Here is a 16,330-nt window from a genome sequence, read left to right as displayed (position 1 = left end):
GTTATCATCTCTCTCTTTTTTTTTAAAGAGAGATACTATCATCTGACATCTACAGAAGGATTAGGTTAAATAAGCTCCTGCAATGTTATGACATATGGTATAATGGGACAAGGTGAATATCTTGGTTACGAACTCCTTGAAATGTCAAAGTAAATCAAATGTGGAGGTAATTGTGCATTTTACCTTCATTAAACAATAATTTGATGATTATCATGACTGGTTATAGATAAAGATAAATAAATAAATACATTCTAATAAGTGGGGCTGAAGGAAAACCCCTACTAGAGCAGGAAGGACATGTAAATGTCACATATAAAAGTTGTCAATGAGAATTAAACTCAGGGCCTTTTTGGTGTGAGGCCAAAGTGCTATCTTTGTCCATCTGCCCCGTGTTGCTTTTGACTTGCTTCATTAGTTGTATTACTTTTTTTTTAACAGTAAAATAACAAGTATGGACTAAATGCATTGCTTTCAAAAGACAAGGAATAGTTTTCTTTAGGAGATATGATCTGATTCAAGGTGAAAGTCAGACCCTGTTACGATGATAGGTCAGTGTAAGGGAAGGGGTTATATGTGTCAGTAAGTGGACTTCACAGAGTCAGAACCACATGTTTTTGCATGTGTTTGAGTGCGCGCATGCTTGTGTGAATGACATACAGTACAGTATGTTGGAAACACAATCTGGTGTCAGCTGAGACCTGCACAACTCATGATACATCAAGCATTCAGCTCCATGTCTGAGAACAGATAAATAATCAGAGCTCACTTGCTCTCTGCCTCTCTTACACACACGCACACACACACACATGCACGCACGCACGAAAACCCAGCATGTTATGTGAGGGGATCTGAAATTATTTTTCCCTTTTTGTCTATTTCATTAACAGTGTTGAAAAGGCAAAATGTCCTTTTCTCACTGCCTTACACACACACACACACACATAGACGTACACATTGAAACACACACACACATACATGCACGCGCTCGCACACGTGCGCACCGACCTCTCCAGTTCACAAGGGAACGTGCCTCACATGGTTTGCTTCAGCTGGTCTTCTTGACATATGCCACATAACAGGGAACAGAAAGAGTAACTTGGCATGCAATCAAACTTCTCTCATGATTTCTAAGATTTGAAATACTTCAGTGTGTAGCCTTTCCATTCCCCATCCCCCCCCCCCCCCCCTCTGACTTTCTCCCTTAGTGTCATATTATACCTGCATTCACCCTCACTCCTTGTTTCCCTCCATGGCTCCCCTCTTTTTTCCTTTAATACCTCTTTTTCTCTGCTCTATCTTTCCTGTTTAGTTTTCCTTTTGCTAACTCGGTCCAGAGCTTTGCTGTGGGAATATGGCCCCCTTTTAAGCAAAAAGCCACAGTTTGTGTAAGTATGTGCATGTCTGCAGACGTGAGTAATTATATGCGAGTTCCACAGAGGTTGTGTGTACGTTCTGCTTGCATATCTCTGTGGCTTGTTCAGATGTATGTCAGTCTCACGAAGCTTTGCCCCTTGCCATCCAACAGTCCTTTAATCCTCATCATCAATGACCCCAAACCCCTGCCAGCAACCTCTTCATTCATGCGCGTGCACGCTCACGAGCACACACAATCCAATCCACAACAGACCACACACACTCACGGCCTGTATGGGCCCCCTCCATTAGCTCTCACCAATGTGGCATCGTCACAGGTTGGAACCCCCAGAGCAAAAGAATCATTTCTGCTTTGTTGCTGTTTATGTCAGCCAACCATCACACTAACGTTCTTCCACAGACATCCTTCTAATGGTAAAATAATACTAATGTCAACCTGGTGCCTTTGCAGCACAGATTATTCCACTAACATTGAGGTTTTTGGAGTATAATCGTTCACCATAAATTTCCACTGATAAGTATTCCTGGTAATGCCTGATCTAATGGGAAGATGTTTGTTTGTAAGTGTTGTAAGAGACATATAGGTCACTCCCTATGAAACAGAAGAAACTCATGCACGCATGCACACACACACACACACACACACACACACACACACACACACACACACACACACACACACACACACACACACACACACACACACACACACACACACACACACACACACAGTTGGAAGGGGGAGTACATGTGCACATTCTTATGTAGTTAATGTGATCAGAGTGGCTCGTGAGGCGTGATGGACTTTAAAAGTTGTGTTTTTAATACATATGTACCAGCCTTCCCTTTTGTACTGTGCTGAGTGGCTAACATTAAAGGCATTTCTCTGCAGCACATGACAAGCAGATATGTGGTTCTCTGCGCCTTCAATCAAAGCACTCACAGCAAGCGCACATGGAGCCAATCCACTGATAGATCAGTGAACTCACACATACAGGCCCATTGACACACTCTCACACATGGAAAAGCAGACAGCCTTTTTTTCCACTCTTATGACACCTGTCCTCAATAAAAGGAACTTTAGTGAAAGCTGTTACAGACAACGGCAGATCCTTCATACGATCACACCTCAGTGATGATGTCTTTATAGCAGAGTCCAATGCACATGTGGACAGGTGTTACGACTATTTTTGAAGTCAATATACAGCATCAGCAAATCGGATCATGAAACTCTGGGAAATGGTAATCTGAATCGAAACACGAAATACCTTTTTATCAGCTGGCCGTCTCTACACTGCATATTATTTGCCGTCATGTTTTTTTTATCAGATAAAGATAGTGCAGGCCTCTTAGAGCACTTGCTCAAAAAAAGAGAATGAAAGGGTTGAAATTGCCGCTCAAACATTTGTTTTTATCTCCACTGTGAACACTCATTGACATTTTTGGAAAGTTTAGTCCATTGCATTGTAAGATGAGTAGTCCCGTAAACAAATGAGAAGTGTTTTTAATTCATACTTACTGTGATTTCTTGTTTTTTTGTCAGAAAAGGACAACAGTGATATGCTTGACCCCATTTTTGTTCTAGTTTGCTCCCAGTATTCCTGTGATCTCACTCACTCTGCAAGACATTACATTTGGGTTGGATTTAGATGTTTCCATGTAAGCCCAAAATTAAACATCAACTTTCAGTCGATGAAAACAGCAGAAATGTGTAGGGAAGTCACTTTGGCAAAGTTTTTGGGGAAAACACAATAAATTATGGTAAGAATGAAGTAAAACACTTCTATGCATCAGTCTGTGGGACTTCACATCCCACAATGCAATACACAAAACTTTTCTGAGAGTGATTACAGTGGTGATCAAAAGTTTGTTTTGATCACCACTGTAATCACTCTCAATTTGAACCAATTTGAACCTTTCACATCTTTTTTTTCTCAAGCAAATGATCTTTGATTTATCGATCTATGAAGCCTACATTATATCTTTATCTGATAAAAAAAATTGGCTCCACCAGCTTTAATACAACTCCGTTTTTTTTTAATTAATACCATCTCAAAGGTTGAGTGTTGAGCATTAAGTTTGAAAATGGATCATACTGTATGTGTGCGCTAACATAGTGTTGAAACACATCTACATTGTTTTATGCAAATCTGTGTTCTGGGACTGCTGGTAGAATTATAGTGGCCATGTGTCTAGAACCCACTGCATTACGGTGAAAGATACTTAAATCCTTACAAAAGATCTCCATAAAAAATGCTGAAATTAAGCACATAGATCCCCAACAATGTCACCAAAACTTGCGTGGTTTGTAATCATAACACATTTTTTAAATGCATCTGAATGGCTGACAGACAAAGGGACACTAACTTCATCTCCAGAATCTCCTCCAGCTGTCTTCGTCTCTCATGGCGCAGATTATTCAGGTGACCGTCTCGTTCATGTAAAGATTGCTGAGTGGATGACAGACGAAGCTTGGTTGCGTCGAGCTCCTGGCGGGTCTTCTCCAAAGCCCCCATGAGCTCCTCCAACTGTATGAGGCAACATAAATAACAATGTTTAATCACACCCAAATGTTTCTTTTACAAAATGTATTATTGTTACACAATCTGCATTTAACAATAGGTGATCTACACTTTAGAATACCTATTCTAAAGTGTAGAATAGACACACAATTTGAGCATGGTAGAAAAATATGGTGCGGATTTACAGGTACAAATATCCTTTTTGATATGTTTTACAACAAAACGAGAACCATGAACACTCCTGATGTGAGGCCAAATTACTAAATTAATAGCCAACACCCAGAAAAGGGTGAAATTGTGGAAAAAGTCAGTCAAATAAGGCTGAGGACCCCTGCATAAGTAAAAGGTTTCTTTATTCCCTCATCTTTCAACAAAAATTCCCAAATCTCACTTCTTCAGTGCAGTTCGAGCAGTTGAGTGAAATGCTTTTCTAAAAGCTGTGGTGTGTCCAACTTGGAGAGTCTGATAGACAGGATTTAACTCCAGGGCATTATTATCCAAAGAAAGGAAGTGCCTAATTGTCTGAAAACAAGTACGTTATAATAGGATGCTGTGTGAAAAAGTATGTTATGACAATGTGAGTGGACTCCACCATTATATAGAAGAAAATTGGTGATATTGGATATCATAGAAGCTATTTGCACAGCTCAAGAACAAAGAAGAATAAAAAAGAATGGGCCTCTTTTGGATAGACTCGATTATTCACACATTTCCCAGGACATCTCCATCTACCTCAATGTCTAGGTGTAGCCTGTAGATGTCAGAAAAGGTGCTCACAAAATAATAATAACAATTCCCACTAGGAGAAAAAAAGAGAACATTTAGTCTTGATTACCTGGCAGTGTGACAAACCATTGTTTGTAATAGAAATCTGCCAACAGAAATGAACCCCCAGAGTCATTCTATTATCAACAACACACAGGACTGTCAAACAACACATATAATAGGGATTTATTGTCATATCCCAGGCTTTAGCGAACACAAAGCCAATCTTTTTATCTTGAAGGCAAGGGTCAGATACACACAACTAACTTACACACCAACATGTCTATCAACTAGCACATCTCTCATTAGTCCACCACCCAGGCTAGCCCTCACATCACAATCACATCATTAATAAGGAATACAATGCATTTAAGTGAAATTAGAGGCCTAATCAGCTTAGCCGTGAGCCTGTGCGTGCTAATTTAGCTCAACTTCAAGGCAAAGCCCCCCAGTAAGGCTAAGGCTCACTAAGTCTAGCCCAAAACCTCTTTAGTTGATAAGCTGATTGAAGGCTCAGAGGTAAGGGCCAAATCCCTCTTGTCAATTTGCGTCGTGTTGCTGGTTCAAAGGCCTAATTCAAATGCCAGAGAGGGGGAAAAGATATGAGAGAAGAGAATATGAAATTATTATTAATAGAAAATTAGGGGATTGCGTATAGTGGACGCTGGGACAATGGATGGACAGGTAACAATCAGGAGGAGAATTATAAAAAAGATGTGAGTCAGAGTTAGACCTTGGAAAGTTGGGTGTGAAGAAAAGCGACCCAGGGTATTACCCATGCTCTATTTCAGCAGGTCAGGCTGATGGGCGCATTACAAATCATGAGACTGATTACTCTAGGGCAGAGGGGTGAGAAAAGACGCCAAGAGTGAAGGCTGGGATGTGAGAATGTGTTTGCCATGTGCTTTGAATTAGTGCCAGGGTCAGGTGATGCTCCATTACTTCCAACTTATCTTTCCGTTTCCTGACTTTTCCATTCTTCACAGACTGACTGACTGACAGCTGACGTTTTGGTGACGTGATGCAAGCTGACAAACCTCAACCAGCCAGATAAGATTTTTTTTCAACTGCCAACTCATCTGCTGCTCTCTTACTTTTCATGCTGAATTTTTATCCATTGGCTTCGTCAGTTTCAGTGATTTTTCTTTCTTTAGAATGGACACAAAAAAGTGAATTGGTCCTATCGGTAAAAGACAATTAGTTTTATCTGTCACATAGTGGAATCACATTTGCCTGATTTTTCTAAACAAATTTGGGTCAAATCAGAATAATGTGTTGCCTAGTATGCCAAAAGCCCTAAGTATATGAATACATTTTTCCAACTACTCAGCAGATCAAAATAATGTTTGATAAACAAAATATTCATGCTGAACGTAAGTCAAGCATGCAAAGAACAGACATTACAAATAGTAGGGAAAATAACAAGCCACGGTTAACATTGGCACTTTAAAATTTTCTAAACCGAGTGTGACCTCTTCCACTGCTGCTGTTTACCCACCTCCTTTCTTTTTCTTTTCAGCTCTGATTAGGAGCATACAAGTATGGTTGAAGCAACACAGACTCAAAATGTTAGCTCTTGTTTTAACCGCCGATTGCTCTCGTGTTTCTTGTGGAGCTTATAAGTAATACAAGGTCATTCTCATTCAAATGCATGCTCACACTGAGAGGAAACAAGCTCCCTTGCCCATCACAGGCACACCTACAACGACACAAAAAAGGAGAGAAATTGTTTTTAAAGAATTGCACAAAGATGCAGAGCAACCAGGTGGAAGTTGAAAAGAGGGGAAAACTAAATGAGGAGGAATTGGGTCGTTCGACCTTAAGTCTGCAGGCTAACAGCTGTCCACATCTGTGTTAGGTATTTCTGATTACATACAGAACTCCAACATGCTTACATTTAAAAGCAAGCCCCCTCAATGCTGAATTGAGAAAGGATTAAAGTGGGCACCTGGATATTTTTTTTTGTTTAGAATCTTGTGCATTAACAGAACTCATTCACCTCAACACATGTAATGTGCAGTAGTATTCATGGCCACATGGGGGTGTAGTTAGGTTCTACACTGTTTCTGACTCCTTCCTTTAGTTTTAGGTGTAAGGTCATTACTTTGGAGACCAAGGTACCAGTGTGTATATAGCTACTGTATGTGTGTATTTATGCCAGTCTGAGGTCTTCCATAAGCAATGGTATGGTTTTTAAAACCTGTGTTTGGGCCTGAACACGATCAGCCTCTTCCTGCACCCACAGAGCCTCCCTATGAGCGGAGGTGTTCATGCTTCCCCTCAGTGCTTGCTCCAGTTCCATGATCCGCTCTGCAGTCTCACGCATGGCATCCTGGGAAGATGAAAGTGGAGGCTGGGGTGACGAGTTTGGCTGAGGTGAAGAGGGTTTGGAAGCAAAGAAGCAAAAAAAGGAGATAAAAGATTGTTTTCTCAACAACAAAAAACTCATAAACATTGTTTAAATCGTTTTTTTGGTCGTCATTAAACTGAACTAATCAATACACCTTTGAAGAATCTGCACCTTTGCAATAAATTCAGTGGATGTTCAAAAAGCAAAGGAAGAGAAATCCGAAAACTGTGGAACGAGATGAAAGCAAACTGCACAGAGAAGAAGTAAATACAGCCGAGAAAGGAGAGATACGTGTTGAAGTGAGCACAATAACTTTTGCCGACATCCACATGATTGTGTGAATTTGTGGCAGTGGGCATGTGGAGAGGATCGTGCACGTGTACATGCACAGTTTGTGTGTGGCCTCTCCAACACCTGGGGTGAGTGGGAGAAATGGATCTGTCTCCATACTGGTTGATGGAACTGGGAAAAAAAAAAAAAAAAAAAAAACACTAGACAGAAATAATAAACCCCCATTTCTGTCTCAATGTGTTATTTTTTTCTTTTTAAAAGCGTTGACTTATTTTCAAGTTCACACGTTTACACTTTAGAGAGAACAGTGAAGCTTTAAAGTTAGATGGGTGAGGGAACTCTTTCATGCCATACTTTGGTTGGTACAAAAACAAAAGGAAGATCTTTTAAGGAAAAATAGTCAAAATAGCAAGAAACAAACTGAGATAAATGTCATCACAAAAAATTAAACTCTAGATCTATAAGATTAAATATTTTTTGTCATGACAATATACAAAAGCCACATGTTTAGTATTTTTTTGGTGTAAAGAAAAAGCTACTACTACAGAAGCAGATGAGGGCCAATTTTAATGGGGAAAATAATTTTGGATATATCAAGAATAAAGTCGAAATACAATTTTGTGAAAAAAGTCAAAGGTCTGCTAATGAAGTCAAATCTACGGAAGATGACGAGGGCCAATTCCCCATATGACAACAAACATCAGACTGATTACAAAATGCTGTGTATCGATGAATGTGTTAAACAATGTTTCAAAGTTGGGTTTAATGACAAAGAGATTATTTATTTTTTAGCCCATAAACACAGCATTATATTCTCTTTAAGGACTTTGAAGAGATATTACCAAAAACATAATCTATTCAGAAGAAAAAACCATGGTTTTTCACTGCAGTGAAGTTTGGACAGTAAATGTGTTCACCTTAGTGGCTGTTGAGGAGCTGTACGGAAACAGATTAGGGCCAGTTTTGATGGAAACTGTTGTCGTATATGGTGAATTGGCCGTATAGTCCGCTTCTGTAGATTTGAATTTAATAGCAAACCTTCGACTTTTATCACAATATTGTACTTTGAAATTATTTTAAAAAATTAAACTTTAATCTCGACATTATGTTTCAACTTTAATCTCAACATTTCAACTTTATTCTTGGTTTGTCCAAAATTATTTTCTCCATCATAATTGGCCCTAATCCTCTTCCGTAAAATACAAACTCGAAGAAAATTGCAAAGTTATTATTTTTGGCATTTATACAGATTTTTGACTCACACGTGACAAAACTTCAGTGATGAATCCTGACATTTGTTACTGCATTATTACACAGGAAATAGGTCAGTACCAGTCTTACTTTTGACAGTAACTAGTACTGTAATGCAATATTTTTCCAAAAAAATAACGCCGTTACCGTTACAATATGGTGTGTTTGTTCGTTTGAGCTAACATGAGGCTGTATGGACATAAATGACCCAAAATAAATAATACATTCTTTAATTCTAAGTAACTCAAAAGTTACTTTTTCCAGTAACGCATTACTTTTTGGTGTAAGTAATCAAAATAGTAAATGAGTTACTTTGTGAATGAAGTAACTAGTAACGGTAACTAGCTACTTTTTTTCAGTAACTAGCACAACACTGGTCAGTACTATGAAACTGCTGCTTCAAAGAAAAATGTCTACATAAATATAGCTCACAAGAAAAAAATAAATCAAAAAAGAAAGAAATCTTAAAACTGTATAAATCTAACTAATAGTTTCATGATGATTGCCAGGTAATATGAAATGTTACTGTATCTGTGTCATTATTCTGTCCTATATACCAGTATATTTACAGATTTATTATTTGTTTTGTAGAAGGCAAAGCATCAAAGCACAAATCCATTCCAAGATATTTGTTCGTCCACTACCTAATTACCAGGTCTGCGTCATTTACTGTACAGTGATACTGCCAGGAAGTGCTGAGATTCATGATGATCATTGAGGTGCAGAGAAACTCCAATGAGGCTACTTTGGTTGAGTGTGATGAAAATAGTGCAAAGCTGGCCAAATCGCGCTAGATACTTGTGGCTCGTCATGTCAACACATCACAGCTTGTGGTGAGTGACACAAGCACACGAACACAAGCACACACAGACATATGCACAAGCTCAGCCTATGTGCATCAGCAGTCCAAAACTGTAATTGGATGTGACAGACAGCCAGTAATTCGATGCACCACAATCAACACGCATCGGCCTGACCTCGCCAAACAGACAGAAACACGCGCACAGTGACGCGCAAACACACACTCACTCCCCGCTGAGATGGGGCTGCCACTGCCGGACCCTTGAGTGTAACCAGAGAACTGTCTTTACCTGCGCGTGCACACAGTGTGTGAGAATGTGTGTGTGGAGCGTAAGTGTTTCTATATGTGTGTCGATGTCTGTGTCTGTAATGTAAGTTTTATATGTAATGAGAGACCACTGCTGCTTTCAAAGACTACAAAGACAGGAAAGAGGGCAGGAAAGAGATACTTGCCTCTGCAGCACCAATCATCACCTAAAGCCCATGGGAAAAAACATTATGGCTGTGGCTCAAATCTGGTATCGGCAGAAGTGGGTTATATTCACCTAAACACATCATTTTAACATATTTCCAACGCCTGTGGACCTTAACTTTACATACACAGTCACACACAAATTGATAACCATCTTCGTCTGAAGCACAAACTGTCAGAAATATCAATATTACATGTTTAATATGTGGGTTTGCGACACTGTTTAAATCAAATGTGATTATTCTGTCCCTCATATTTTGGCACATTTACATATTTTAGGTTTCTAAGTTGATTTATTTGGAATGCATGTGGCGTTCTCTGTTTGCCCATGAGAGGTCACTGTTTGGTTAATGGCTTTGCCTTTCTAACTTCTTCTTTGGTATTAGCTTTGTTTGTGGTGCTGCTATGGGGCCATTATTGTTACAAAACCATTTGTGTGTGCGTATTACAATCTGTGTGTCTGTACATTGATCTTTGTGTGCGTGTTTCAATCCGTGTGTGTAGAATTAGGATTTGTGAACAAAGTTGTCTGTGCGTAATCCAACCTGTGTGTCTGTATCTTGATCTGTGTGTGCGTGTTTCAATCTGTGTGTGTAGAATTAGGATTTGTAAACAAAGTTGTCTGTGTGTAATCCAAGCTGTGTGTCTGTATTAACATCCGTTTGCGTGGGTCATCAAACCGAAATTTTCTATTGGCTGTCTATACGATCTGTAACTTATTAATACTTGTATCTCGTGCAATACCGCTAGAAACCAGCAGTGGTCGCTGGTACCAAGTGACACACAGATTGTACTACGCACACACAAATAGTTTTGTTCCAATAATGGCCCCATAAATTATCCTTGCCAAGACATAATCTGTAACTTACCAATGACTTGTAATGTTGTGCAGTACTTTATTATTTGTTGTAAATTTTTATTAATGTAATTTCTGAGTAAATTGTTTTTCTAAGCTATTTGGATATGTGCTAGTTGTGTTATGCACTAGTACCACATGTATAATAAGTAATTCACTCTTTTATTTGAGTTTTGTACATATATGCAAATACTGATGTATTTTTTGAATCTGTTTAGCAGTTTTACAAATTTAAGAGATGGTCTACAGACAAAAGACACCCTGAGTCCTGTCATTTCTGGGGCCATTTTTTTTGTGTTAAGCTCAGTAAGTTAAATTAGGAAATACTTAGCTGATGGCAGAAGAGTAATGTTTAGGGCCTGCTGCAATTTTCCATTTTAAAATTTACCAAATTTAGTTTCAGGGTTTACCTATTTCCGTATCTTGTCACATTTTTCCCTGTTTAGATGATTTTATTGGCTATCAAACGTCCTAAAATCATACCAAACATGCTAAATAGGGTTATTAGAGTCAACTACTGTTAATAATTTTTAATTTCTAATGCTTCAAATGATTTTTGGAAGCCGAGAGCGTTACACTGAAGACAACAGGAAATGCATGATGTGGTTCCATAACATTATTTGTAAATTCTTTAATTAGTGAATCACCGTCATGTTTTGCACAAAACCCTGCGCAGCCATGTGACCGGAGATGCTTCTGTCACGATGTGTCACCAGATAAAATGACCATCAGTTTAACTAATACACCAACAGCTAAACCTGTCTTTGTACCAGTGTCTTTTTAGATTTAAATGCAGTCATGATCATCTGAACTGCTTCTTCATATCAACAAAAACACATTACCACTAATTAAGCTGTATTTTCAATCACGGGATAACAGATAACCGATTACACGTGGAGCGAGATTTTGAACGAAATTGGACGTATTGTATAGGGCATTTTGGGACAAAAAGTTGGGGCCCAATTTTTAATAAATAGAAAGTGAGAGGGAAAAAAAATGGGTCAGATTCTTTTAATGTGTCAGATTGATGTTTCCGTTTGAGAACGCAAATTTAGTTTTTTCTGGCCATTTATCGCGATCACGGAAAATCTGAGACCTTAGATATGCTTCCAGTGTAGGAATAAAAAAAATATAAACCTATACTGTCTCCTCTTCAAACAAAAGACTTTCTGTAACCCATGTCTCTCTAAACAAAGGAAAAGAAGACTAAGATAAAAGGGAACAAAGAACCTGTGTGAATACTTGGAGAGAATACTTCCGCTGTACACACATTTTCTATACTTTTGAAGAGCAGCATGGCGCAGTAGAGACAATGGAGCGAAAAGATGCTATCGCTAGCTTGAGCCCACATAAACTGTCTTAGAATGATAAGGAGAGTTTGTTTGTGTGTGTGTTACTCTTGGAGCGTGCTGAGCTCCTGATGGACCCCGAGATAGAAGGAAGCCTGCTGCAAGGACTCTATAGCATATTCATACAATCATTGACAATTTGATGTTATAGTATACTTTATCAGAAATGCAAAAAATAATATATCCAAAATAATACTACATTTGTTATGTGGTTTACTTTGTGACATATTAAAATGGCAGCACCCCTCGCCCACCCCCCCTTTTAAAAAGGTCTCCTAGAGGCCCAATTCAACGAGCATTGATGGAGGATTAGTCACATGGCACATGCGGAGTAATGGGCTCCATTCATATATTGGTATGTGTCAATGATTTGGTACCACCTACTGTCGCAATATCTGACTCACAACTAAATGAGAAAACAACTTTAATGGGATTTACCAAAAAAATTATTGAATTGTGCGAGGCATAATCGGAATCTACGTTAAAATACCTTTAAAACAATATATCATGGGCCCCATTTTAAAAAAAAGGACTCAGAGCGTCTCATTATATTCATTCATAGATTTTTCATACCAAACTGCATTCCAATCTAAGGAGAATTAATAGCGGAATAGTCATTTGAAAAATGGGGCACCGGGGGCCCCCTGGCACTCCCGTGACACGTACGGGGTAATGGGCCCCATTTACATCTTGGTATGTGCCAATGATTCGATACCACCAACCGTCGTAATATTTGACTCGCAAATAAATGAGAAATCGACTTTTGTTTTCTTTTTTCTTTTGGTGCACCTTGGGGGGAAAAAAATTATTGCGCGCTTCTCATTTTCAAACTCCATCAAGGTATCGATATCCTGAAGCCACAAACCGAATTTGGTTATCCTATCTTAAACAGTTTCTGAGAAAAGCTCACCCCTTTGCCTCGGACAGACGGCCACACGGACGGACGGAGCTCAAACCTATATCCCCCTTCCACTTTGTTGTGAGGGATAATAAACCATGCACATTTCTGTGTGTGGCAGAATTTATTAAAATGGGTATGTGGAATTGCTGAATCACTGCTAAAGTAGGTTTTCATAATAACTCAAACGGATCTCGGAAACCTTTGATGTCCAATAATCTAGACATGGAGATTAAGGAGTCTTAGAAGCATAAAATGAACCTACGATAAATTGTTATTACTGGAATTCAGTATTGTGAGAGAAAACTGCAACCCCCGACCTTATCTGCACTGTAGTGTAAACAGAAGGAAAGGTTCACCTCGTACAATTCGTTATAAATGTTGAAAAAAAAAAAAATTATTAATTATGCAATGAAATAAATACATTTATTTAATTGCAATAATAAAATATGCATTGCTGTTAAAAGATTGCACTTCTTGTAGTGTTAACCTTCGACAGCATGTGCAGACAAGGTAAAAAAAAAAAAAAAAAAAAAATTGCCATCACTATAAAAAATTTTTTTTTTGGTTTATACATTTTAAAAAACTGAAGAAAATAATAATGTGTAATACCTTGCATTTAAAAGTTGCAATTGAAATAATCTTGGCCACTCTCATCTAAAGTTGATCCTTTGCTATGACTGACTGATTGTAATTATGTGGTTGCTTCTGAAACACTGTTTTATTGTGAAATACAAAGTTTGATGCTGCTGCCAATCGAAACAAAAAAAAGTGTTTTTGGGAAAGTGGGACTACAGGGCTCCAGGCATAGAGAGGCATTCCTTTTTTAGTGCAGGTCCTGTGGTGGCAAGTAAACAGATGCCAATTAATGCCGCAGAACACATAGATCTGCCTGAATATAATTATCAGCTGTGTGGGTTTCAGACATGACTAAATAGTTTTAGGAGTTAAGGAATACCCCATACTTATGTGACATGTAGAGCTGTAGATCATTGTCTAAACTGGACAGGACCCAATGGGTCAGGTTGAGGTCGGGTTCTCTATATTTTATAAGTCCTCTGGCCAGGCTTGGGCAGTAAATGAGTGGTCAGGTGATGCGTTTCAATATGTGCAAGAAAGATGCTGAGGAGGTGGATTGAAGCCTGGCCTCTGGCAAATGAATTGGTTTCAGAGATCTGGCCAGTTTCTTCCATTGTTGTGTTACCTATGCTCTGTCGAGGTGCATCACAGTCTGTACACTCTACAAATGTGTACTAGAACCAGGTAAACTTTAGAAATGTAGAATTCTCTAAAGTTAGCTTACCAATATACGGGAAGAGATTTGTTGCCTTTCTAACAAACGTTAACCTAGCCACTAGGAACATAGCCCAAAACCAGGCAGGCAGACCTGTTTATACTGTATCATGTTTTTCTGCAGTCTGTGCTTTCTCCTCGCCCTTCTCTCTCTATTCTGTTTTAGGTGTCTTGAAGATGGATCTGGCAGTTCCTGATCTGTGATTCACAGCTCAACTAGTCTGGGACACTTTGATGTTCTATTTCTCTATCCAGTTCTGTTCTCCTCCTTCTGTCCACTAACCCCAACCAGTCGAAGCAAATGGCTCTCAACTCTGAACCTGGTTCTGCTGGTGATTTCTTCCTGTTAAAAGGGAGTTGTCTCTTCCCACTGTTGCTAAATGCTTGTTCATGTGGATTTTGTTGGATTGTTTCCTTCTTATTACAAATTTTATATATTGATAGCACCATGAAATGACTTTTGTTGTAATTTGCACTATATAAATAGGGTTGAATTGAATTGAATTCAAGTAGCCTATTTTTTTTTGATTGGACCAATAGGGCCACCCTTTGAAAATATAATCCTTCTCATTACCTGTCATTGTTAGAGGTCATCAAGTTACCGCTAATTGAAGAAGGTCAGCAAACATCCACAGGGATGAGGTGCCTGGAGATCCTCACAACCAGCTATCACTATCACTACAATAGGTTGCTTTGTGGTTAGCTGTTTAATTTCTGATGTGATATCAGGGTTTCATAATGTTTTATGATGTCTTTAGATGAGGAGATCTACTGAGGGAAGACAAGAAAAAGCATGAAAAAATGGAACAATAGGAGAGAAGGGGATAAAAGAGGGAACAGTGTTTTCCAAAGAGGGCTGAGGGATAGAAAAAAAGAAAAGTGAAAGAAATGAGGAAGTCACTGCCAAAAGAGGAGAGAAGGCTCTGTTTGATGTCAAGATATGCACATTTGTGTACATGTGGACATGAATGCACACACACTAAAACAAACCTGTGATACAGAGTGTGGATGTCCATCAGTCAGAAGATCTTTCCTTGTCTCACCCACCACCATCTGCTTCTGAATGTTTGGACACTTGATTTGCCTTCAGGGAGTGAAAAGAGGAGACGAAACAAATACAAATGTATTACAAAAAAGAGTAATGCAAGTTGTTAAAGAGAATTTGTAAATACGATAGAGGGTCTCTTTATTTTCTTCTATGTATGCAAATGTAAAATATCTTCAATCAGAATCTGTAATTTATTTTAAGAGTAAAAACAGTCTTTCTAAAAATGATTTAAACTTTTTTTGTGGCCTAAACTGTTGAATAACAAAACAGTTTGCTGGCACAAAAAGTATTTGCTGGTTGAAACAGAACAACAATTTGGTGTGGTTTTTAAAACTGCATACATCTTACATAAACATTAAAACATAAAAAGTAATTGAGAAGATTTCACATTTTTCTTTTTTGCTTGTTGATATAAGATGAACAGCAACTAGTGCAGTCCTTGATTAACCATTTCATTTAAAAGAAATATCTGTGTAAAGTGAAGACTAAGGTAAAGTGGGTCAGAATAAAATAAGTGCAAGTATGTAGTTTGTGTAAAAAAACGGCAGAGTGGAACAAGACAAGACATGACTGATGTGGCGTGAGACACTGCAGTGTAAATCCATCAACAAGACGCACACCTAGAATGTACATGTGCGCACACAAAAACACAAATGATGCACGCACACTCACAAATGCACACACACTGATTTCCAATGAATAAATTTGTCTATGAGTGGATAATAAATCAGTTGTCATCATTGTGCTTTGATTACAGAGCTGAGCTGTGTGTTATTCAGCCGCTATGGCTGCATATTTATTTACCCTCACACTCAAACTTGTCTCACAATAAAACTTGTCATTTACTGAACCTGCTTCACCACATCAATGGCACAGATGCAAAACATTCATAAAAATACAAATAAAAGAACATAAACCGTCACACCATTACACTTTACCGGCAGACAGCTATAAACTCAACAAACCCCTGCATAATAAAACATGCAGTGATCGACTATAATTTCTGTTTAATTGAAAAAAAGTTATTTGGCTCCCAGGTAGTTATTTATTTTAGTTGTGT

At 38.5% G+C, this 16,330-nt stretch overlaps 1 protein-coding gene across 1 annotated transcript in view; it reads right to left on the bottom strand.

The window, feature by feature from the left end:
• LOC114467636 (ERC protein 2-like) overlaps nt 1-16,330 on the bottom strand; it is a 172,339-nt gene that overhangs the window by 79,698 nt on the left and 76,311 nt on the right. Inside the window, exons 13-15 of the mRNA XM_028454087.1 lie at nt 15,213-15,306; nt 6,862-7,032; nt 3,742-3,902 (exon numbers count right to left, since the gene is read on the bottom strand). Coding sequence (XP_028309888.1) covers nt 3,742-3,902; nt 6,862-7,032; nt 15,213-15,306 — 426 coding nt within the window. The remainder of the gene's footprint in view (nt 1-3,741; nt 3,903-6,861; nt 7,033-15,212; nt 15,307-16,330) is intronic.

This window comes from Gouania willdenowi, chromosome 7, assembly GCF_900634775.1.
Source record: "Gouania willdenowi chromosome 7, fGouWil2.1, whole genome shotgun sequence".
Lineage (NCBI taxonomy): Eukaryota > Metazoa > Chordata > Actinopteri > Blenniiformes > Gobiesocidae > Gouania > Gouania willdenowi.
The sequence above is the reverse complement of the archived record's forward strand: the minus strand, read 5'-3'. Positions and strand labels throughout refer to the sequence as shown.